Source organism: Halichoerus grypus, chromosome 3 (genome assembly GCF_964656455.1).
Source record: "Halichoerus grypus chromosome 3, mHalGry1.hap1.1, whole genome shotgun sequence".
NCBI classification, from domain to species: Eukaryota; Metazoa; Chordata; class Mammalia; order Carnivora; family Phocidae; genus Halichoerus; species Halichoerus grypus.
The window spans coordinates 71,210,956-71,236,804 of NC_135714.1; the positions used below are offsets into that span (position 1 = coordinate 71,210,956).

The window sequence follows — 25,849 nt, forward strand, 5'->3', positions numbered from 1 at the left end:
TTTAACCTTTTAAAATCTGTGGTGATAATATTATTGTTATGTTAAATAGTTCTTATCTTTTAGAGATAAATATTGAAATGTTACTAATGAAATTTTATGATTACTTGGAACGCTTCAAAACAGTCTGCTGAGGGGGTGGAGGGAAAGTGGGAAGGGGCATAGATGAAACAAAACTCGCCACAAGTTCTCATTTGTTGAAGCTAAATGTGATAAATATATATTTGGTCTTTGTCCTTGGTTCCTGGAACACAGCTCCCAAATCCCTTGGAATGTCCTAGGTGCATCTTTTGTTCTAATGAGGATACTTTTGGTGGGCCCCCAGTTAGCTTCAGGATGAGGACTAGTCAGTCACCAGAAAGACCAAGGCATGACTAGAGGATTGGAAGTTTTAGCCCCACTCCTTCACCTCTAAGGAGGAGAGAGGGGCTAGAGATTGATCTTCAGATTAATCAGCAATGACCAGTGATTTGCTCACTCATGCCTAGTAAAGGAACCTCTGAGTCAGTGAGCATATTGAGGTGCTGACAAGGTGATACTCTGGGGAAGACATGGTAACTCTGTGCCCTTCCCTCCATAACTTGCCCATGCATCTTTTTTATTTGGCTGTTCTAGAGTTGTATCCAGCAATGGACTGAATGTTTGTAGACTCTTCCCCACTGCTGCCAAATTCATAAGTTAAAATTCTAACTCTCAATGTGACAGTATTAGGAGATGGATCTTTTGGGAGGTAATTAGGTCATGAGGGTGGAGTCCTCATGATGAGACTTGCTTCCTTATAAAAAGGGATCACAGAGAGCTCTCTCCATCTTTTCTCCACAATGTGAAGATACAACAAGAAGTTAATAGTCTATAACCCAGAAGAAGGCTCTCACTAGAACCTGACCATGCTGGCACCCTGATCTCAGACTTCCAGCCTCCAGAACTGTGGGAAATAAACTCCTGTTGCATATAAGCCACCCAGTCTATGGTACTTTGCACAGCCCAAAGAGACAAAGACATACTTTATAATAAACTGAATAGTAAGTAGAGCATTTCCTGAAATCTGTGAGTTTTTTAGCAAATTACTGAACCTGAGGAGGGGGTCATGAACACCCTTGATTTATAGCTGGTTGGTAAGAAGTTCGGGTGGCTACCTGGGACTTGCGATTGCCATCTGAAGTTGGGGCAGCCTTGTGAGACTGAGCTCTTAACCTGTGAGGTCTGTGCTAGCTCCAGGTGGCTGGAGTCAAAATTGAGTTAAATTGTAGGACATCCATTTGATGTGAGAAGTATTGTATGAAGGGTGCCTGGCTGGCTCAGTCAGTTAAGCGTCTGCCTTCAGCTCAGGTCATGATCCTGGAGTCCTGGCATCAAGCCCTGCATCAAGTTTCCTGCTCAGCAGGGAGTCTGCTTCTCCCTCTCCCTCTGCCCCCCACCCCCGTGCTCTCTCTCTCTCAAATAAATAAATAAATAAATAAATAAATAAATAAATAAATAAAATCCTTAAAAGAAGAAGAAGTGTTCTCTGAGGGATGCCTGGCTGGCTCAGTTGGTATAGCATACAATCAAATTGATACCTATATTAACAGTCATAATTAGTTATCTATTGCTGCACCACAAATTACTCCAAAACTCTTGTTGCTTGAAGAACAACAAACATTTATTAGTTTACATAATTCTGAGAGTCAGGAATTTGGGAGCAGCTTAGGGTCTCTGCTTGGGGTCTCTCATGAGGTTGCAGTCAAGATATCAGTCAGAGTTGCTGTCATACTATGTTTTGACTGGGGCTGGAGGTCCTCTTCTAAGATGGTTCTCTCCCATGGCTGGTAAGTGGTTACTATAGGAGGCTTCGGCTCCATAGCACAAGCACCCGTGTGAGTATCCTCGTGACCTGACAGCTAGTATCCCCCAGAACAAGTGATCCAAGGCAAAAGGCAGAAGCCTCACTGTGTGACCCAGCCTTAGAAGCCACCCTCCATCATTTCTGCAACATGAATATCAAGAGGCAAGAACCACTGGGGGCTACTTGGGAGGCTGGCTACCACAGTTAATGACAGAATGAGCATAAAAAGAGTGCATATGAAAGTGATTTTATTCTACTTCTTTATTTGCAGTTTAATATCAATATTCTGGCTTTATAGCTTCTTTTGACCCTCCAAATCTACTCTCCATCCTTTCCTGTCCCAAGAAGCTCACCTGTATGGATCATACCAAAGGGTTCCCTTGCCCTCTGGCTTCAGTTAGGCTCATCCAATGGGGAACCCTAGAACGTAGGGTTCCCTAGGATGGAAGGGAATAGGAGCATTAACACTCTTTGTTCCCTTTCTCAGGCTGTTTCTCTTGTCCAAATGTCACAGTTCTTTTCAAGGCAGTCCTTGCATTTCTTTCAATAACCACTTCCTCCTCTCATCCCTTCAGGCCTAGGGATGTTAACCACCCTGCTGCTACTGACCCCAGGTTAAGGCATTCTCTTGTGGTGATGCTACACCTTACAACTTTGTGGGCAAAGATCACTTCCTCAAATGATCTAACTTGAGTGAAACCCAGTTTTCTGTTGAGATTCTGACTGATACAGTGCTAAACAGGCAAATGGCAAATTTATGTACAGCTCTTATACCCAAATAGCCTCCAAAAGAAAGTCTCTGGGGCGCCTGGGTGGCTCAGTCGGTTGAGCATCTGTCTTTGGCTCAGGTCATGATCCCAGGGTTCTGTATCGAGCTCCACATCAGGCTCCCTCTCCTGCCTGCTGCTCCCCCTGCTTGTGGTCTCTCCCTCTCTCTCTCTCTCTCTGTCAAAAATAAATAAATAAGCTCTTCAAAACAAAACAAAACAATGTCTCTGATGTTTGGGGTTATTTCTGCTGCTTCTTAGAATTTTGCTTCCTTTCTTCCTCCTTCCTTCTCCAGCTCACATCCGACCTTCACTTGACCTCTCAGCTTGCCTGGTGGCTCAGGGTGGTTTTCAGTGCGCAGTCTTGGAGAGTTCAAAGAAAAAGGAAGGTAAGATTCCTGGATACAGTAGGATGCCCTAGCCCTATAGCTTTTTACTTACTATCTTCCACCCTTTGGGTGGACCCAGAAAATCTGTGAATGGGTGTTCCCTACCACTTGGATGCCCACATGATTTTAAGGTTAATACTCATGTGCTAGAATAGTGGGGCAGAAAAGACAAAAAAGGGTCTGGTTCTCTGATGACCATGGAGCCTCCACACAATCACTGCCTACTTCCAGACTTCTTTGATGCACAAGAGAAATGAACTTCTCTCTTGATTAAGCCACTATTCTTTCAGGTTTTCTGTTACATGCAGGTGAGCTTAATGCAAATCAATACAATGCACTTCAGATAGAACATCTTGGTATCTAGAAAATATCTGGCTATTCCGATCACTGCAACAAATCCACAGAATGGTTACACCCAATCTGTACCTGTACGTCTTTAAAAGTCCTCCACAGACTGCACGTGTCAGGGACAGGCAGAGCCGTGAGACTTCACTCTGTCCTTCAGTGGCTTATAGAGGAGAAAGACTCTAGTCAACACAAGATGGTGATATTAAAAGGGAAGCGGGCAAGTCCATGTTGGAATTTATAGAAGAAAAGAAATGTGGTAAAGCCTCAGACTGACAGAAATACTAGGGGTTATAGCTCCAGAGTTGCAGACCCCGGAGCACCTCATCTCCAATCAGAGATCGTCAGCTCCCTCCTTCTTTTCCTTTAACTACAGCCTGCTCCGGCTGTACTCAAAGCAGCCAGCACTGCTGTGGGGAATTCCTGATACCACTGTCCAGCAATAGAGACCTTGAGGGACAACAAGTCCCGAGGTGGGGGTGGGGGATGGAATCAAAGGGATATAAGTGTGGAGGTGGAAAGAAGATGTGGCCCCGGTTCTCCATTTTGAATAGATGAATGCATTTCTCACAGAAACACTCCTGCTTTTGTTTGCCAGTCTTTCTTGGTTATACTGCGGGTTGGAAAGATTTCTGGTCTGACCAGAGAACTAACTACCATAATTTCTAACATCACTTTAAAGGGAAATACATTCCAAGTTAAGGGGCACCTGGCTGGCTCAATCACAAGAGCACGTCACTCTTGATCTTGGGGTCATGAGTTCAAGCCCCATGTTGGGTGTAGAGATTCTTAAAAATAAAATCTTTTTTAAAAAAATAAAATAAAGGGAAATGCAGTCTGAATTATAAATAACCAATTTAAAAAAAACTTTCTTAATGCATAACCATTCATTCATTCAACAACTGTTCCTTAAGAGCCTACTAGTTGCAAATACTGTTCCAGATGCTAGTAATGCAGCAGTGAAGAAAATAAAATAAAATCCTTCCTATTAAGAAACATTTTTTAAAACATGGAAATAAGGCAGGGTGCCTGGGTGGCTCAGATGGTTAAGCATCTACCTTCAGCTTGGGTCGTGATCCCAGGGTCCTGGGATCCAGCCCCGCATCGGACTCCCTGCTCAGTGGGGAGTCTGCTTCTCCCTCTCCCTCTGCCACTCCCCCTGCTTGTGCTCTCTGTCTCTCTCGCTCTCTCAAGTAAATTTAAAAAATCTTTTAAAATTTTTAAAAAAATAATCTAGGGGGAATACACTTTGTTCAAATTACTGTTTACTCCTGATTAAAGGTTCCAGTCTTAGTGAAGTGAAGTTACATGTTTTTTCCCATAAAGATGCAAACAATTTCTGTCCAGTAAAAAAGATTATAACTACAAAGGTTACAATTAATTGCCTTGAAGAACATTAACCAGTTTTGTATCTAAGCTAGCAATCTTATTCTAACATTCCTTTATTAAATTAGAACCAGCTTTACAATCTTGATGACTCCCTATTAATTAATTAGTTACATGTTTTTTCCCATAAAGATGCAAACAATTTCTGTCCAGTAAAAAAGATTATAACTGCAAAGGTTACAATTAATTGCCTTGAAGAACATTAACCAGTTTTGTATCTAAGCTAGCAATCTTATTCTAACATTCCTTTATTAAATTGGAACCAGCTTTACAATCTTGATGACTCCCTATTAATTAATTAGTTGAATTAAAATGATAAATATAAATATTTAATAATATAATAAATAAAAATAATTGAATAAATAAATTATGGATATAATTGATATAATATTGATATTGATATAAATAATTGAATAAATAAATAAATATGTTCATTATATATTTGTATGACAGTTTAACTTTTTAAAAATTATACTTTGACAATCTCTTCACGGAGTTTATAATATAGTTACATATCTTACTTCTTTGCTTTCCTTTTTTTTTAAAGCTTATATATTTACTTTGTAAGTAATCTCTACACCCAACATGGGGTTCAAACTCATGACCCCAAGATCAAGAGTCACATTCTCTTCTGACTGAGCTAGCCAGCAACCCCCTTTGCTTTCTTTTTCCAGTTTGGGGATCAGACTAGTGGGTTACCATGACATAATACTTCCTACTCAATTTTCTCTTTCTCAAAGTCATGAGATCAAACCCCACGTCGAACAATACTACTCAGCCAGAAAGAAAACCACAGCTGGTGACATCACAATCCCAGACTTCAAGCTCTATTACAAAGCTGTAATCATCAAGACAGTATGGTACTGGCACAAAAACAGACACATAGATCAATGGAACAAAATAGAGAACCCAGAAACGGACCCTCAACTCAATGGTCAACTAATCTTCAGCAAAGCAGGAAAGACTATCCAATGGAAAAAAGACAGTCTCTTCCACAAATGGTGTTGGGAAAATTGGACAGCCACATGCAGAAGAATGAAAGTGGACCATTTCCTTACACGACACACAAAAATAGACTCAAAATGGTTGAAAGACCTAAATGTGAGACAAGAATCCATCAAAATCCTAGAGGAAAACACCGGCAGCAACCTCTTATTTTTTTTTTTTTAAGATTTTATTTATTTATTTGACAGAGAGAGACACAGCGAGAGAGGGAACACAAGCAGGGGTGGGAGAGGGAGAAGCAGGCTTCCCGCAGAGCAGGGAGCCCGACGCGGGGCTTGATCCCAGGACCCTGGGATCATGACCTGAGCCGAAGGCAGACGCTTAACGACTGAGCCACCCAGGCACCCCGGCAGCAACCTCTTTGACCTCAGCTGCAGCAACTTCTTCCTAGAAACATCGCCAAAGGCAAGGGAAGCAAAGGCAAAAATGAACTATTGGGACTTCATCAAGATAAAAACCTTTTGCACAGCAAAGGAAACAGTCAACAAAACCAAAAGACGACCGACAGAATGGGAGAAGATATTTGCAAATGACATATCAGATAAAGGGCTAGTATCCAAAATCTATAAAGAACTTATCAAACTCAATACCCAAAGAACAAATGATCCAATCAAGAAATGGGCAAAAGACATGAACAGACATTTCTGCAAAGAAGACATACAAATGGCCAACAGACACATGAAAAAATGCTCAACATCACTTGGCATCAGGGAAATAGAAATCAAAACCACAATGAGATACCACCTCACACCAGTCAGAATGGTTAAAATTAGTAAGTCAGGAAACAACAGATGTTGGTGAGGATGCAGAGAAAGGGGAACCCTCCTACACTTTTGGTGGGAATGCAAGCTGGTGCAGCCACTCTGGAAAACAGTATGGAGGTTCCTCAAAAAGTTGAAAATAGAGCTACCCTATGACCCAGCAATTGCACTCCTGGGTATTTACCCCAAAGTTACAAATGTAGTGATCTGAAGGGGCACCTGCACCCCAATGTTTATAGCAGCAATGTCCACAATAGCCAAGCTATGGAAAGAGCCCAGATGTCCATTGACGGATGGATAAAGAAGATGTGGTATATATATACACAATGGAATACTACTCAGCCAACAAAAAATGAAATCTTGCCATTTGCAATGACGTGGATGGAACTAGAGGGTTTGCTAAGCAAAATATGTCAATCAGAGAAAGACAATTATCATATGATCTCACTGATACATGGAACTTAAGAAACAAAACAGAGGATCATAGGGGAAGAGAGGAAAAAATAAAACAAAATCAGAGAGGGAGACAAACCATAAGAGATTCTTTTTTTTTTTTTTTTAATTTATTTGACAGAGACACAGTGAGGGAGGGAACACAAGCATGGGGAGTGGGAGAGGGAGAAGCAGGCTTCCTGCCGAGCATGGAGCCCGATGCAGGGCTCGATCCCAGGACCCTGGGACCATGACCTGAGCTGAAGGCAGACGCTTAACCAACTGAGCCACCCAGGCGCCCATAAGAGCCTCTGCTGAGTGCAGAGCCCGACGTGGGGTTTGATCTCATGACTTTGAGATCATGACCTGAGCCGAAATCAAGAGTCAGACAATTAACCAACTGAGCCATCCAGGCGCCCCTGAAGCCACCTGTTCTGGTCCTTGACTTGATCTGTAAAAATCAAACCCTAAATACTTGCATACCTATTTGCAACCAGACTAGACGATAGTGGTTTCAGTAATTGTCATCTGCATTGCAGAAACAGTCAAAATGATATTTGTATGGAGGTTCCTCAAAAAGTTGAAAATAGAGCTACCATAAGAGCCATAAGAACCCAACCATAAGAGCCTCTTAAGCATAGGAAACAAATTGAGGGTTGCTGGAGGGGAGGGGGCGGGGGGATTGGGTAACTGGGTGATGGACATTAAGGAGGGTATGTGATGTAATGAACACTGGGTATTATATAAGACTGATGAATAACTGACCTCTACCTCTGAAACCAATAATACATTATATGTAAAGTGAATTTAAATAAAAATAAATAAGTTAAAAAATTTTTCTCTTTCCTTAGGTTTTTTTTTTGGATAGTAAATGGAGGAGACCAGAATATGTCACCCCAAAATATTCCTCTTTGACATAAAAATTATTTCAAACTTAAGGCAATTAAGAAGCAGCAAACTCTCCTCTCTACTTGCCGTCTTTCTGCCTACAAGCAGGATATAAATTCTCCTTTTTCTGGAGACAGACTTATCAGCTCAAGGACAATAAACAAGCAATCTGTAAACAAACTTTACTCCATCAGCTTCCTCCCATCTATTTACCTTTCCTCAGTTTGCCACCCTTGGAAGCCTAAAACCACTTTCCTTTGTCCTGTCATTTCTCTATAAATGTATTGTTCTTTGTTAAGATCCTACCTAAGCCAGAGTTCTAAGCCACTACTTTGAGTTACTCTTCAAGTTTCTCCCACGCGATGTGCTGCACTGCACACATTAAATTCTTTGTTTTTCTCTCATTAATCTGTGTTTTTGTTAAAGAGCCTGGATGAAAACCTAAGATGAGTAAAGTTTTGCCTCCTCTACGTAAAGAAGCAGATCACTTAATGAATGTTTGTGTCTTCACTCCCCAAGTTCATATGCTGAAACTCTAATCACAATGTGATGGTATCTGGAATTGGGGCCTTTGGGAGGTAATTAAGTCATGAGGGTGGAACCTTCAGCCAGAGAACTGGCTCTCATCCTCTGCCATGTAAGGATACAAAAAGTCAGCAATCTACAGCTTAGAAAAGGACCTTTGCCAGAACCCAGCTCTGCCAGCACCCTGATCTCATACTTCCAGCCTCCAGAACTGAGAAATAAATTTCTATTATCGACACATTACCCAGTCTATGGTAATTTGTTATAGCAGCCTGAACTAAGACATCCCCCTTACAAATATCATTTTGACTGTTTCTGCAATGCAGATGACAATTACTGAAACCACTATCATCTAGTCTGGTTGCAAATAGGTATGCAAGTATTTAGGGTTTGATTTTTACAGATCAAGTCAAGGACCAGAAAAGGCGGCTTCAGGGGCGCCTGGATGGCTCAGTTGGTTAATTGTCTGACTCTTGATTTCGGCTCAGGTCATGATCTCAAAGTCATGAGATCAAACCCCACGTCGGGCTCTGCACTCAGCATGGAGTCTGCTTAAGATTCTCTTTCTCCCTCTCCCTCTGCCCCTCCCCCCCGCTTGCCCTCACTCTATCTAAATAAATGAATAAAATCTTTTTTTAAAAAAAGTGGTTCAGCGGCAGGTCATGAGTCCATGGGCTACAGAATAAAAAGCAGGCTTCCCTGGCTCTTAGTGTCTTATTAAATCACTCCTTGTATATAGCATCCCTTTCCCTTTCAATGTCTTTAGAGAGAGCACTGTGAATGAGATGGGCAAACTTCCTGTGAGGTTGAAATGAAAGATTCAGAAACTCTAGGGCCACCTTGTCATCCAGCCCAGTGGTGAGGACCTGAGGTGACTTGGCAATATCTTTGTGCTTTGTGCCAAGTGCACCCCTATTTACCCTGTGTGGGTTTTTTTTTTTTACTCTCTTTTGTTCTCTTTTTTATTATTTTGATATTTATTCAAAAAGTCTTTATTGAGTGCCTATTGTATATGAAGCACTGTGGCAGTTAGGAATTAAATGGTAAGTCAAAACATAGTCCTCACCTCTCATGGAGTTTACAGTGATTCTCCATGATCAATAACAACAATAATAACTAATACATATAGAATCATTACTATGTGCCAGGCCTTCCTCCAAGCACTGTACATTTATTATTTAATTCAAACAGCTAGAAAGGTATTATTGTCACCATTTTATAGATGAGGAAACCAAGGCAAGGGAAGTCAGAAATTTGCCCAGTCACATGGCTACAAGTGGTGGACCTACTTGTCACCACTTTATTGTCTTCACCGTCCTATCAAAGTAGATGTCACCTGAGGTGTTATACTAATCCATTCATTTATTCATTCATCCACTCATCACACTGTTATTAAACATCTCTGATGTGCCAGGGATGTGGCTGTGGTTTTGGACAAACAAAGAATTAGGAGCAGTCCCTGTCATTGAGTAGATCACAGTTTACTGAGAAAGATAGACCCATAAACACATAATTCCAGCATAACCTGTCAATTAGAAATGCAGGGCTACATACCAAGTGAAATGGAAACAAACAAGTGGAAGTGACTCACTTTTGTCTAGGATTGCTGAGAAAGACTTTACAGAAGAGAAAATGTTTTATTAGTGTCTTAAAGGCTTAATAGCAAATCATTAGTTAAAGAATAATAGAGAGAATAATCCAGAGAAAGGAGAGAACATAAGGAGAGGCCTGGAGTCATGCCAGTACCAGGTGTGTGGGAGATGTAGGTGGGTGGGAAGTAGCAGGACTTGAGGATCAGAAGTTGAGTTGGGGCTCTGTTGCTCATGCTATAGCCACCACCCAGCCTGACACCACTACCCATGAGCCAGGGATGGCTGTGCCTCCCATGAATGCTCATCTTGGAAAATTTGCCAGGGATGTCTTCACCAAGGCTATGGATTTGGCTTCATAAAACCTGATTTGGAAACAAAATCTGAGGGGCATCTGGGTGGATGAGTCGGTTAAGCCTCTGCCTTCAGCTCAGGTCATGACCTCAGGGTCCTGGGATCAAGCCCCACATCAGGCTCCCTGCTCGTCGGGAAGCCTGCTTCCCTCTCCCACTCCCCCTGCTTGTGTTCCCTCTCTCGCTGTGTCTCTCTCTATCAAATAAATAAATAAAATCTTAAAAAAAAAAAAAAAGAAAGAAAAAAAAAAAACCCAAAATCTGAGAATGAACTGGAATGTACAAGTTTAGGTTTAGCCAACACTGAGACCAACCACCAAAGTGAGGGTTAGCCTGGAAACCAAGTACAGATGCACCAAACATGGTCTGATGTCTATGGAGAAATGGAACACTGTCAACACACGAGGCATGGAGATCTTTGTGGAAGATCAGCTTGCATGTGGACTGAAGCTGACCGTTGATTCATCCTCTCACCAAACATGGGGGATAGGGGCAGGATGCTGGGAGTGGGGAGATAAAGGTGTGGGATGATAAAATCAGGACAGAGCATAAGTGAGAGTTCATCAACCTGGATGTGGATTTCTGCATGGCTGGGCCTTCAGTCTGGGGTGCTCAGGTGCCAGGTCAAGAAGGCTGGCTGGCTGGCTGGCTAGCTCCCAGATGAATTCTGAGACCACAAAATCTGGGAGGACCCAGAGCAACTTTGCGGTTGGCTACAAGACTGATGAATTGCAGCTTCACACTAATGTAAATGACAGGATAGAGTGTAGTGGCTCCATTTATCAGAAGGTGAACAAGAAGTTGGGCGCTTGGGTGGTTCAGTCGTTAAGCGTCTGCCTTCGGTTCAGGTCATGATCCCAGAGTTCTGGGATCAAGCCCCGCATCAGGCTCCCTGCTCCGTGGGAAGCCTGCTTCTCCCTCTCCCTCTCTCCCTGCTTGTGTTCCCTCTTTTTCTCTGGGTCTCTCTCTGTCAAATAAATAAATAAAATCTTTAAAAAGAAGTTGGAGACCAATGTTAATCTGGTCTGGACAGCAGGAACTAGTAACACTCACTTCAGAATAGCAGCCAAGTATCAGATGGACCCTGATGCCCGTTTCCCGACTGAAGTGAACAACTCCAGCCTGATGGGTTTAGGACATATTCAGACCCTAAAGCCAGGGGTGTCAGACTGACACTGTCAGCTCTGCTGGATGGCAAGATTGTCAACACTGGTGGCCATAAGCTTGGTCTAGGCCTGGAATGCAAGCATAATTGAATACTGTACAACCGTTTAAATTTAAACTATTTTGCAGGGTAGCTACCTTCAGAATTTAGTGCACCTTTTTCTGGGATGCAGTATTGCTAAATATCATGTTAGACCTCCAGATGAAAGATGATTCTGCTTTAAGGTGTTACCCTTTCAGAGATACAGAGGAAACCCAGTTCCAAAAAAGGTACTTTGAGTTGTAGACTTGAGGGGAACTTGGTGGCCTATAGAGGTGTCAGATTTCTTTTTTATCTAGAAATGGCTCCTAGTGGAAGCTGATAATTTATAACAATTTGTAAATTGGTATTGAGTACATGAATAAAATTCTGACTTCCTGAAAGGTAAACCTACCCTAATGGAGGAGAGGCTTGTTGTTTGATGTGTACTAACTCATCTGAAAGAGACTTTATTTTTTTTAAGATTTTATTTATTTATTTGAGATAGAGAGAGAGAGCACATACAAGCGGGGGCAAGGGGAGGGATGGGCAGAGGGAGAGGGAGAAGCAGACTCCCTGCTGAGCAAGGGGCCCGACACAGGGCTAGATTCCAGGACCCGGGGATCATGATCTGAGCTAAAGGCAGATGCTTAACCCACTGAGACACCCAGGTGTCCCTGAAAGAGACTTTAGACAGATTTTCACGACCTGTGTCCACCCCAGTCCACACCTCTTTTACACCAAAAATAGTCTGCAGTGCACAATAGCTGGTTTTTTATGTGCCATTTTGGGGTGGAGAAGGTGGATGTGATGAAACCAATAATTCAGGACTTAATTCCCTTTCATGTTGTGCTTTTTTGCCCTTGCACCAGATGAAACAGCTTCTAAGAGTTCTAGCTGCAAGCAGGAACAGTCTCTGTGACTGTAATCACGTTGTGATGTCTTTCGGAATCTAAATTGGATTTCTATTTATATTCTTGCCACTCGGTTTATTTTTCAGTAGTTCAATGGGTACTTTTTAGAGTCTTACATTTTGTGTGGAATTAAATCTTTCCTTTCCAATGCTCTAATTAACATAAAGTAAAATTTGGATAAAATATTAGAACCTAAAAAAAAAAAAACAACAGTTCAGTTGGAAACAAAGGGTGACTATTGACCATATTCAAAGGGGTTTCAGCTGGGGATTAATGCATATAGGTCTGTATTTTAGAGACTCTCTAGCACCATTTTTTTTATTTAAAGTTTTTTTTTTAATTAAGATCTTTTATTTATTTGTTTGACAGAGAGAGACACAGAGAGAGAGGGACCACAGGCAGGGGGAGTGGGAGAGGGAGAAGCAGGCTTCCCGCTGAGCAGGGAGCCCAATGTGGGGCTCAATCCCAGGACACTGGGATCGTGACGCTTTTTTTTTTTTAAGATTTTATTTATTTATTTGAGAGAGAGAATGAGATAGAGAGAGAGCATGAGAGGGGGGAGGGTCAGAGGGAGAAGCAGACTCCCTGCTGAGCAGGGAGCCCGATGTGGGACTCGATCCCGGGACTCCAGGATCATGACCTGAGCCGAAGGCAGTCGCTTAACCAACTGAGCCACCCAGGCGCCCCCCGAAGGCAGACGCTTAACGACTGAGCCACCCAGGCGCCCCTAGCACCATTTTTAAAAAAGATTTTATTTATTTATTTGAAAGAGACAGAGAGCACAAGCAGGGGGGAGGGGCAGAGGGAGAGGGAGAAGCAGACTCCCCGCTGAGCAGGGAGCCTGGAAGCGGGGGGGGGGGGTTTGATCCCAGGACCCTGAGATCATGAGGTGAGCTGAAGGCAGATGATTAATTGACTGAGTCACCCAGACGCCTCTCTGGCACCATTGTGAAAGACATCAAGGCTAGAAGATCCTGAGGAAAGGAAAAACAAGTTGGTAACTATTGTAGCCATCTAAACATTATTTCAGTTATGGAACAGGATTAATTCAATTAATTCTCATAATCCACATAAAGTAGGTGTAACCATATGCCATTTACAGATGAGGCAATCAATGAATAGAGAGATACGTAGACTTACCAATAGCCAGTAAATGGAGTCAGATTTTAAACCCAGGCAGTCTGTCTTTTTTTTTTTTTAATATTTTATTTATTTATTTGACAGAGAGAGAGCACAAGCAGGGGGTAACTGTAGGCAGAGGGAGAAGCAGGCTCCCTGCCAAGCAGGGAGCCCGATGTGGGGCTTGATCCCAGGATCCTGGGATCATGACCCGAGCTGAAGGCAGACACTCAACCTACTGAGCCACCCAGGCACCACCCCCCTTTTTTTTTTAAGATTTTATTTATTTATTTAAGAGAGAAAGAGAGAGAGAGCAGGAGCAGGGGAAGGGCAGAGGGACAGGGACAAGCAGACTCCCTGCTGAGAAGGGAGCCTGACATGGGGCTCAATCCCAGGACCCCGATATCATGACCTGAACCCAAGGCAGATGCTTAACCCACTGAGCCCAGGTGCCCCCAGGCAGTCTGCTTTTTTTAGAAGCTTTGGGAATAAGGATAGAGTGCTACCGTAGGCGGGGCTGGGGGAGGCAGGATATTATGGAGCAAACATTCTTACAAATCCGCTTTCAACATCTCTCTCCTTTTCCAGAGGTGACACTCTGGCTGCTAATCTCTCTGCTCTAAGGGCTAATGCTGTCACACTGCTTTTCTTGAGAACTTTCTCCTTCTCCATCCTGGTTGTGTATATTCCACATAGCTCTGAGAACGTGACCCTCCTGGCCCAAGCACCCTCCTAGGCTAAGTGAAATCTCCTCCAGATCAGATTTTTTTTTTTTTTTTGTGATACTCAAACCCTGCTTTCAATTCCAGGGAAGGTGGGAGGAAAAGTCTGGGAGCTCGATGGCTTTAAGATGTTGGATTTGATTTCAGGTTTGTTTTGTTTGTGGTGCCTCAGGGATATTCAAGTGGAGATGAGAAAAGAAGCCACAGTGAGAGAAGCCAGAAGTCTGAAGATTTTCTTTTGAAAACACTTATTAAAAAAAGAAAAAGAAGGAAAGAGAATAGTTATTAAATGTTTGGTTTCAGACGCTTAACAGGAATATTCAAATAGTATCTCACTGGTCATTACTCCTAGTATTTTGGAAGGCAGTCCTTGTATACAGCTAGATATTTTTTCTAAATAACTTTGAAAAGGAAACCAAACTAGTGCATCAGTGGCCAAGTTCTTGCAGCCTATTTCTTTTAATGTAGGATTTTTTCTGAAGATAGTTTAGGATACATGTTCTAAAATTCACAGTTTCCTCAAGTTTAAAGAGCCACGTAGGGACATATGTCATAATATTTGTACAAAAAAAATTGATAAATACATGTATGTAAAGGTTGTAATTTTTATTTTTATTTTTCCTAGTAAAGAAAAACTGCATGTTGACTACAGAGAATATAAAATACAGAAGTTAAAAAATTCATCTTACCATCATATATAAACATTATGAACATTTGTTCCTTCCATAGTACTTCCCTCTTCTTTCTTTTTGATTACTGCATTTCTTTTATTTTATAATTACAATGTTCCTGGTGTTCCATTTCTTTTTTTATTTTTATTTTTTTAAAAGATTTTATTTATTTATTTGACAGAGACAGACAAAGCGAGAGAAGGAACACAAGCAGGGGGAGTGGGAGTGGGAGAAGCAGGCTTCCTGCTGAGCAGGATGCGGGTCTTGATCCCAAGACCCTGGGATCATGACCTGAGCTGAAGGCAGACGCTTAATGACTGAACCACCAAGGCGCCCCTCTGGTGTTCTTTTTCAAACATAGCTATTTCTTCCTCATAGTATATAAACTGCTACTTAAAATATATATATTTGTTGGGGCTCCTAGCTGGCTCAGTCGGTGGAGCATGTGACTCTTGATCTCAGGGTTGGAGGTTTGAGCCCCATGTTGGGTGTAGAGATTACTTAAGAATAAAATCTTTAAAACTATATATATTTGTTTTTTAAATGGTAAAAATGATTCATTCTCACTGTTTAAAAAAAAAGTCATGCAATACAAAAATACATAGAGTCAAAAACATAAGTCTCCCTGCCTTTTCCCAGATTTATTCCCCAAGGTACCTCAAGTGATGGTTTGATTAAATCCTCAAGTTTTTACAAAAGCAATTCTTGGGATAATTTTTCCTCCCATACCTGTAATCTAAATCAATATAAGCATATTTTCCCTAAAGTGTTGTTAATGATTACTTGTCTAACTTTTTTCGGATTACTTTTTTTACCCTGTTTTTAATAATTATGTAAGATACAATGCTGCTAAAACACTGGAATGCCAGTTCACCTTGCTGTGAATGAGTTGGAGGAAGATTTTATATCAAGAGTGTTGTTGGAATACAGGCATTCCTTGAATAGAGGCTAATTATGGCTTAGATTCTCTTCTTTCTTCACCTTTCTTAAAAATAAATTTTTTAGGGGCACCTGGGTGGCTCAGTCAGTTAAGCGTCTGCCATTGGGTCAGGTCATGATCCCAGGGTCCTGGGATTGAGGCCCCCGTCTGGCTCCCTGCTCAGCAGGGAGTCTACTTCTCCTTCTGCCCCTCCCACCCCTGCTCATGCATGTGTTCTCTCTCTCTCAAATAAATAAATAAAATCTTTTTTTAAAAAGTAAATTTTTTATTATGGGATAATTTTAGATCTACAGAAAGATACAAAAATAGTACAGATGGTTCCTGTATACACTTCACCCAGCTTTCCCTAATGTTAGTATCTTGTATAACCACAGTATGTTTGCCAAAGCCAAGAAATTAACACTGGCACAACACTATTAACTACAGACTCCATTTGGATTTTATTAGTTTTTCCATTAATATCCTTTTTCTGTTCCAGGATCCAATTCAGGATACTTCATTTCATTTAATCACTCCATCTTTTTAATCCCATTGTTTCACTGCTCTCTAGGAAAGTTCACGGGAAGGGAAAGGGTTTCAAGACAGAGCACACGCGGACACGTTTGAGATCATGTTAGCAAAATGAGGCTGTACTCATTGGAGTTTTGAGATTCTTGGTGGATGTTATTTTACTTAGTCATCCTGCCTCCTTCGGGCAAAAGTGTTTGAGGGATAGCTGTACCAAATGTCATCCGTGAGTGGAAATCCTCAGGGCGTCATTTGAGAGATGTCAGACATGACTCCATTCTCAAAAATAGCTCCTACCCCACCAAGCTTTTCGTGAAAATCAGAGCAACAAGGATTTGCTTACCACTCTGGACCACAGACGCCTCCATATATCTTTACTAAAAGTGCAGATCATCTTCATATTAATTTATCAGGTCAGTTTCTTTGGCAGGTTGTCAGGTAAGCTGATATAAGGGAACAAGCTTGGGTGGGTGTGTAAAGGAAATGCTGGAGGACTGGCTTGGACACATAGGAAAAAACTTGGAACGCATTCATTTATGCTGTTAAAGGAAATCAAAGTATACTCGGAACTGGGAGCCTATAGGCTCCCCAGCCTATATAGGCGGATAGTTGGAAGGCAGGAAGTTTGGAGAGAAGGAAAAGTGCGCTTTAAGAGGAGGAAGCAAATGTCTGTGAGAGAGGATAGGAAAAGACAAGCCTAGCCTTCTTTCTACCTTTCCTGCAGCTGAATCAGTGCTATACGGAACACAATGCCCACAGCCCCCATGAGTGTTGTGGGTGTTCAGTCATTTTATATTGACACAGTCATATCCGTGCTGAAAATATTAAAATACTTCTGATTCAGTTGGTAAAGCAGGTGCTCCCCTGAGCCCCCAAGTACCTTTCCACCGCCCTGTCTGTCCCTGCTCCTGCCCTGGGACCCCTGCGGGAAGGCTTACAGCTCCCTGGCACACCAGGAGAATCCTGCCCAACAGGCCAGGGCCCCATGTCATTTCTGATGACTGGGCCAAAGTGAGCAAATATTTGTGTATTGCTCCTGCTGATAAAGACCATGACCCAGATCCTTTGCTGTATTTTAGATGTTGAGAGGATTCCAACTATCAGGGATTTCCAGACTCAGGCCAGCTTTCTACAATACACATAGAATTCCTCCACCAGTTCGTCTTAACTTACTTTTTTAAAAAAAACTGTGGTAAAATATACATAACAAAATTTGCCATTTAATCGTGTTTTTTAAAGATTTTATTTGTTTATTTGACAGAGAGAGAGCACAAGCAGGGTGAGTGGTAGAGGTAGAGGGAGAAGCAGACTCTCCCCACTGCGCTGAGAGCCTGTTGTGGGGCTCGATCCAAGGACCCTGAGATCATGACCTAAGCCAAAGGCAGATGCGTAACCAAGTGAGCCACCCAGGCGCCCCCATTTAGTCATTCTTAAGTGTACAATTCAGTGGCATTAAGGTAATTTTATAGCCTTGTTACCAAGAATGCATTTTTTAAAGTTTATTTATTTATTCTTTAATAATCTCTACACCCAGCGTGGCGCTTGAACTTGCAACCCCAACATCAAGAGTCACATGCTCTTTCAACTTAGCCAGCCAGGCACCTGACCAAGAATGCGATTCTTATTATTCCTGACCATCTGAAGGGTCTGTGCTTTGTCTCACACTATTTCTTTTTTTTTTTTTTTTAGGAGTTTTACAATTTATTAAATAGGAAAGCTGTCAATTTGAACAGGAGGGAAAAGGGAAGTTTATTTAAAAAAATAACATCTACAGAAAAATAGGCAAGAAGGCACGTAGTGCATGTTCTGCCTTCCCTATGTGGGGGAGCTGTTGGAAAGGCACTGTGGACAGCCTCGTGCTAACACAGGGAGGCTCTGCACACTCTAAATTCCTGAATTCTGAACTTCATCGTATAAAACCCCACTTGAAACACGTATCAAAACCCTCCAGCCAAAGCAGTTTTTCAAACCCAAGTCCCACGTGTGCATTTAGATAGCTGCATACAGTGGCCCACCTGGGTGACCCGGGGCCCCGCGTGGGGCATCTGCGCTCAGGTCTCCCAGGGCAGGCAGCGCCCGCAGGCCCGCAGGAGTGGACTCCGAGCCAGCGGGGGTACCAGGTGAGGTCGGAGAGGTACTAGGGCCCTTCTGAGACAACCACTCACCGCGGCTCCCCTGCTTTCTCTCCTGTCGAAATTAAGGATGAGCACTTGACTTATAATTAACGTTCCAGAATGACAACGGAAAACACTCATTATAGAACTGTGGTTTTCAGGTTTAGTAACTTCAAAAAATCACTGGCTTTTATAGAAACGTCTTCCGATAGAGCATTACTCCGTGAAGTAGCGGGAGCTCCCCCAGAAGGCTTGCGGAGAAGCCGGTGCGGCTCTCACGCGGAGGTTGCTTCTCCCTACAGCCGGCTGCTCACACTGTGCGGTCATGAAATTAGCATGTCATGATAAATATCTTTACTATGGGTGAAGACGACATATTTAAAGACACAACGGCATTTCCAAATCCAGTGAGCAGGACGTCCTGGTGTGAGCAGAGCTATGACCTGGAAGCACCTCAGGGTTCTCAAGACTCCTCCTCCTCATCTTTAATTTCAGAAATTTTGTCTATAGATTTAAGGATTTCAGCAACAAGATTCAACGTTTCAGCTCCGGAAACCAGCTGCTTTATTGAGGAGTGGGCATTGTTCATGACGACGCGGAGGATCTGCAAGGCCACGTCGGTGTTCTGCTTCACCACCGTCAGGCTGGCGCCCTGGCCAGACCTCAAGGCTTCATTCTCACGCTTGAAGTTAGAGACCTGTGCCTGGAGCAAGCTGATCTCCTGTTTAAGCTTCATGACGTGGTTTTCTGCCTTCACAGCCCGTTTCGTCATCAGCTCCAGGTTCTGCTCCACCTGCAGGACCACTGACTCCAGGTCGTGGTAGTCACTTTCCTCCTTGATCATTTTGGCTTCCAGCTTCCGCTCCAGTGTCCTCACCATTTCTGTTTGAGTCTCAGAGAAGCTCTGAACTTCAGTCAGCTTTCTTCTCAGCTTAGAATTTTCATCTTTCAGTGCTTCATAGCTTATCTGCAGTGTCCAGAGATGCCTGTCTCCCAGAGACTCTCCGTGCGCCGCGAAGTCTGCGCTGGGGTTCCCCGCCAGAGAGGCGCGAGAGTCAGAGTCGCTCAGCGTCCACGGGGGCAGTGTCTCGGGCGCCACCAGCTCCGACGGGGCAAAGAAAAAGGAGACGTATGTGCTGCAGGGTGACGTGCTGGCGGCGACCCCGGAGGAGCGGGTCTGCTCCACAGTGGATGGCAGGTAGGCCCCGTTCCACCCGTCGTCCTCACCCTCGTCTTCGTCCTCGTCCAGAAGATGGCCAGCCCCCATAGGGTCTTCAAAAATTGGCTGCTGATATTCTAAGCCACACCCCACGGTCTGGGAGGTCGGGGAGTTGCGGCCGAGTCCCAGTGAGTGTCTCGTGGCTTCCTTTGAATAAATCCTGTAGTTGGCTGTATCCTCTCCTGACAGGCTGAGGTTCTTGGTTTGCAGAAACTCTTTAAAGGAGAATGGATTGGCCTCTGCAAGATCTTCAAGTTTATCATCTCCAAAATGTGTCTCTTGGGCTCCTGGCAGACCTTGCTTAGTACATTTCCCCTTTCCGTAGCCAAAATCTGCAGCCCAGCCCGGCCCGGCGGGGGCGGGGGCGGCCCCGGGGCCCGGCGGGCTCGGCCCAGCGGCCCGGCCCGGCCGCTCACCGTCCGGAGTGACGAGGCTCCGGGCTCGCGACAGCTAGGGCCCTCCCTAGCCTGGCAGCGGCGGCTCCATGGCCCCGGTTCCGCCCCGGCCCTGGCCCGAGTCGCCCGCCCCCGTCACCTGCCCCCGTCGCCCGCCGCCCAGCCGCCTCTCCCAGCCTCTCGCTGCGGCTTCCTGTCTCACACTATTTCTTTCACTTCAAATATTTTGCTCTTTCATCTGCCTATTGAAACCCTGAATATATATCTCAATGTCCACCAAATCGTCATTAATCTCTCATAGCAGAAACTAAGCCCTGCTTGCTCGAAATTCTTAAAACACACAATTTGAAACTCTCAAATATTTCCACTTCTGCCTTGCATTATCATTTTTGTGTGTGTGTATGTTTATTTTTTTAAAGATCTTATTTATTTGACAGAGAGAGAGACAGCAAGAGAGGGAACACAAGCAGGGGGAGTGGGAGAGGGAGAAGCAGGCTTCCTGCCGAGCAGGGAGCCGGATGTGGGGCTGGATCCCAGGACCCTGAGGTCATGACCTGAGCTGAAGGCAGTCACTTAACCAACTGAGCCACCCAGGCGCCCCTATGTGTATGTTTATTAATGCCATCTAGACACCTGTTTCTTAAAGTGTTATGCAGGGATTACCCCTATTAGAATCACCTGCTTTAAAACAACCATGATCCAGGGTGCTTGGGTGGCTCAGTCCCTGAGTGGGAAGCCTGCTTCTCCCTCTCCCACTCCTCCTGCTTGTGGTTCCTCTCTCGCTGTGTCTCTCTCTGTCAAAAAATAAATAAAATCTTAAAAAAAAAAATTAAGGGGTGCCTGGGTGGCTCAGTCGTTAAGCGTCTGCCTTCGGCTCAGGTCATGATCCCAGGGTCCTGGGATCGAGCCCCGCATCGGGCTCCCTGCTCCGCGGGAAGCCTGCTTCTCCTTCTCCCACTCCCCCTGCTTGTGTTCCCTCTCTCTCTCTCTGTCAAATAAATAAATAAAAAAATCTTAAAAAAAAAAAAAAAAATTAAATTAAAAAATAAATAAATAAAATCTTTTAAAATAAAAAAATAATAAAAATAAAACAATGATGATCCTCAGACCCCAATACCAGAAATTCATTTAATAAGTCTGGAAGAGGGCCCAGATCCTGCATTTTAAACAAGTTCCCCAAGGGATCTTATGCATACTAAAGTTTGAGAGCAAAGTTCTAGGCAATTTCTCCTAAAGGGTAGGGGCTATGTCTGGCTTATTTTACCATCTTTTGTAGCACTCGTGCTCTGAACATAATAAATCCTGAATTGAGCAGCTCGATTGACTGTATATCAAAAATGTGATTTTTCTCTTCATCTCTATGATTTGGACAACTGTTTTTTTGTGTGTGTTTGTTTTTGAATGGCCAGTGTCCAGTCCTATTTCTGCTGAAAGCATCTCATTTTCTTTGTTTCCCTGAAGAAACTACTTCTTCCAAGTATTACACTATGTAGTTCAGATAGAGTTAAATCTACTCCTGGTTCCAGAAGGGGGAATGTTATCCAGGCAAGCCTTCAAAGTGTAACGAGTTCTCCTGGCCACAATGATTTGTTCAGAGGTGTGCATACGACCCAAGCTGAGACAGGGGGGTCAATCCTAGCATTATGGTGAGCTCTTTCTCTTGGGATTGTTAAACTGGAATCATACAGCTTGAAGTCAACACGGGGCTGCCTGAGTACAAAACCACTGAAAAAGAAAGTGGAGCCTAGAGATTGATGAGAAAGACAGTATCCTGAGGACATCATTTGAGTACCTGGATAAAGCCTTTCCTGAAATTTACTCCTTAAACTTGCATGTATTAAGCCAATTAATCCTCTTTTGGCTTTGTCTTGCTTACAGCGGGAGTCCTGATATATCTTTTATATTGCCCTCCACCACTTGATATTGTGAGTGAACAACTTGGAGTCTTGGACTTTCCCTAACCCTCTCTGCCAATGCTAAATATGATAAATATAATTTCACAACAATGCTCAGGCCTGTTCAGACTTCTTTATTTCATTTGCATGGGTGTGACTTAAATCCCTCTATGAGAGCAGCTTTTATATACTTCTGAGCGTGGATTGAGTGCTAAGCCAATTTACATGAGGATATTGTAGATGTCATCTTTCCTGGAAAACTTCCCTGCCTCTTACACTTCCTAACGTTCCAGGTTAAGAGGCTCTCTTTTAGGGGCGCCTGGGTGGCTCAGTTGTTAAGTGTCTGCCTTTGGCTTAGGTCATGATCCCAAGGTCCTGGGATCGAGTCCCACATTGGGCTCCCTGCTTGGCGGGAAGCCTGCTTCTCCCTCTCCCACTCCACCTGCTTGTGTTCCTGCTCTCGCTATCTCTCTCTCTGTCAAATAAATAAATAAAATCTTTAAAAAAAAAAAAGAGGCTCTCTTTTAGTTTCTATACTTACCCTTTTCCAGCCCCCTTTATTTTGTTATAATTGTTTCTTACCTGCTTTCCCAAGTGGAGTTCCTTTTGTCTTTTTTGTTTGTTTTGTAATCTCCAACACCCAGCCCAGTGCTTTGCACAGAGTAGGTACTTGACATACAATTATTGAATGAATGGATGAATAATGAATGATGAGAATTACATAAATTAGGAGAAACTCATTTCTTTCCCCCTACTTTCTCTAAGAAGGCTGCAGCAAATCAGTAACTACATTTAAGATGTCTGCTCATCAATCTTGTTGCCTTATCTTCCATTCTATGAGGCATATAGAGATGGATCTTGGTAAAGTATTCAAAAACTGGCAACCAGGAGTGAAGGGTTGATAACAGGGAAAATGAAGAACAAATGAAGGAGCCTGGAAGTTATCTTGGGAAAGGAAGATTGGAATAGAAAACAAAACTGTCTTCAAATACTTGCAGTGGGTGGGAACCAGGGCAAAAATGAGGCCAATAAATTAAGACTGAAGTTCTTCCGCAATAGAGAATTCTAATGATGAGGGCACACAGAGGTACAACATAGCTGCCTCAGGACTTGCTGAGCTTTCCATTCCTGAGGACGCCCCTGTAGAGCCCAAATATCAGTAGAACAGTAGATAGTGGGGGTCAGGAATTCAAATATTGGCCGTTACAAAGGTCTCCTGCCACCCAGAGAACATTAAGTTTTTAGAAACTTTTTTAAGAATTCCTAGAATCTGGGGTGCCTCGGTGGCTCAGTAGGTTAAGCGTCTGTCTTTAGCTCAGGTCATGATCTCAGGGTCCTAGGATCCAACCCCACGGTGGGCTCCCTGCTCAGTGGGGAGTCTGCTTCTCCCTCTCCCTCTACCTCACCTCCCCCTGGTGCTCGCTCTCTCTCTGGTGCTCACTCTTCCTCTCTCTCTCTCAAACAAATAAATAAAATCTTAAAAAAAGAAAAAAAATTCTAAGAATCTTTGAATCTTTTAAGTATCTTTTTTTTTTTAAATTCTACTAAGCTATTGTTTCTTATGTAATGAAACATTTGCAAATGAGGAATTGTAGCCCCCTCTTGCTCCAGTGCTACACTGAGGGACAAGACGATCATGTAGCCCAAAATCATGGCTTTGCATTTGGTTAAAACAGGGCTCAGAAGCATGGGAGTCTTCTACATATGTCCTATATTCTGCTCACCCCAATCTTAGGGCTTTATCAGTGCAAACTTTGCTCAAGTACGAGTGCATGTTTGTGTACGTCTTTGGGTAATTTTGCTTATCATCCTTAGGTGGTGACTAATTAATGCAGGCCCTCCTATAAAAACCAAAGGTTGTGTTTGAAAAAGGGTAGTCTAAGGAACCTGCATCAAAATCTCTCAGGACATCTTAAGAATGCATATTCCTGGGTCCAACCAGACTTACTAAATGAGACCCTTCAGGGGGCTGGGCCAGGAATCTGCATTATAACAAGTAGAGGGGAGGAAAATGAATTCTCCCCCTACCCTTCTGGATTCTTAGCTGAGACCACCATATAAGAGATGGATTAACAAGAGAAAAACAAACAGAAGGTTGCTAACATGCATATCTCATGTACACTTGAGCGATTCCAGAGAAAAATGAATAACTCACAGAGGTAGCTTTAGAATTTAGGCTTACCTACCATTTTAATAGGGAAAGAGGAGGGGAGATGCAGACTTTAGAGGAGAGAGCAAATTATTTTTAGCAAAGATGAGCGGGCCTTTAGAAGATGGAAGGTATGATCATTTATGACAAAGTATGTCTGGGTGTGGTGTCAACTTTTAGTCTCCTCTCCTGTGAGCACAGTCCATCCTCCCTGGGTGGTAAAACTCCCAAGAAGGAGATTTATAGCAATTGAGTCCCTTTTGGAGACTGTCTTTAGGCAGATAAGGGGAGTTGAGATAAAGTCTTTAACTACATTTCCCTGCATTTGCTGTCTTCAAGTGCCTACAGCCCCAAAGAATCATTATGCCAAATTGGCATATTTTGGGGTAACACGTCCCAAACTCCTATAATCCTGTGGGGAAGGTAGTTGTCAGGATTAGCTGTAGGGGTGTGGTTGTTTTTCTTTTCTTTTCTTTTCTTTTTTTTTTTGAAGGGGAGAGGTAGTTTTATTTTAATTTTATGGGCTCCTTTCCCCCTTTTTATGGTGATCTAATTGCATTGGTTAAAAGCACCTGACCAGTTCTTTAGAATATGCTCTCTAATCAAGTCTAACCTTATTGACGCTGTAGATGGACAAGCTTGATTGTTTGAACCAAAATGGGAACATTAAACAAACATCACAGCCCTCACTAATAACACTGTGACTTTGCTGTCAAGTGTAGAATCCTTCTTTCAAGAAAAAGCTTGTGACCATTTTGTATGGCTTGTCTGGAAACTTCTGTAAGTCTTGTTTTTAGTAAAATATTTTTTGTTATTCTAAAAAAAAAAATCATCACCTTGTATACCTTAAACTTACATAGGTTATATGTCAGTAATACCTCAATAAAGTGAGAGAGAAATCAGAGGGAGAAATTGGCCTCGACATAGAGTCTTCAAACAATATTATTAATTAATATTTTCAAACATTTGTGTGATAATCATAAAGAATGAGAAATATGGGAAAGTAAATGACTTCCTTTATAAGCTCATAGTAAAAAAGTCTTACGTCTATACTGGAAACCAGGCAAAAAATACAGTGGAAAAGGTACACTACTTCTCATTTTGTGATGACATATTGCATCTCCAAATGGGCTCTATTCCAGGTCAGAGAAAATAAATTATGCTCTACAAGAAAACAATTCCTGAAATTCACATTTTGTTTGCATTAGAACATACCTGTTCACCTGGAAATATCTCCAGGTAAAAATGGTCTTTGGAAGAGATTGCTACCCATAAGCTGAGATATCAGACATACTTTCTCTAGTAATGACTAAAAAATTAAAATGGACATCAAAAGCCTGGAACTTTAAACAAAAAGACTTTTTTTTTTAAAGATTTTTTAAAAATTTATTTGACAGAGAGAGACACAGAGAGAGAGGGAACACAAGCAGGGGGAGTGGGAGAGGGAGAAGCAAGCTTCCCGCTGAGCAGGGAGCCCGATGGGGAACTCGATCCCAGGACCCCGGGACCATGACCCGAGCCGAAGGCAGATGCTTAACGACTGAGCCACCCAAGCGCCCCTACGAAAAGACATTTTTTTAAGAACTCTGACATTCTTGAGACCTAGCCTTTTAAAGGAGCTCAGAAGAGCTAGTACATCTGAATCTCAGGATTATGTTTCAGAAACTCTCCTGTTCTAGCTCTGGCTTGAATTGCTAACTCTTCTTTTTCTTTCCCTTTTTTTTTTTTAAATTAACATATAACGTATTATTTGTTTCAG

At 42.8% G+C, this 25,849-nt stretch overlaps 1 protein-coding gene and 1 pseudogene across 1 annotated transcript; one reads left to right on the forward strand and one right to left on the reverse strand.

Moving 5' to 3' along the window:
- Positions 1–10,922: 10,922 nt before the first annotated feature.
- On the forward strand, positions 10,923–11,435 carry LOC118554877 (non-selective voltage-gated ion channel VDAC1-like). Its single transcript, XM_078068196.1, has 2 exons — positions 10,923–11,069; positions 11,271–11,435. The coding sequence occupies exons 1-2, from the start codon at positions 10,923–10,925 to the stop codon at positions 11,433–11,435; spliced, it is 312 nt and encodes a 103-aa protein (XP_077924322.1).
- A 6,047-nt stretch (positions 11,436–17,482) lies between these two features.
- On the reverse strand, positions 17,483–20,742 carry LOC118554878 (endosome-associated-trafficking regulator 1 pseudogene; annotated as a pseudogene).
- Between the last annotated feature and the right edge of the window lie 5,107 nt (positions 20,743–25,849).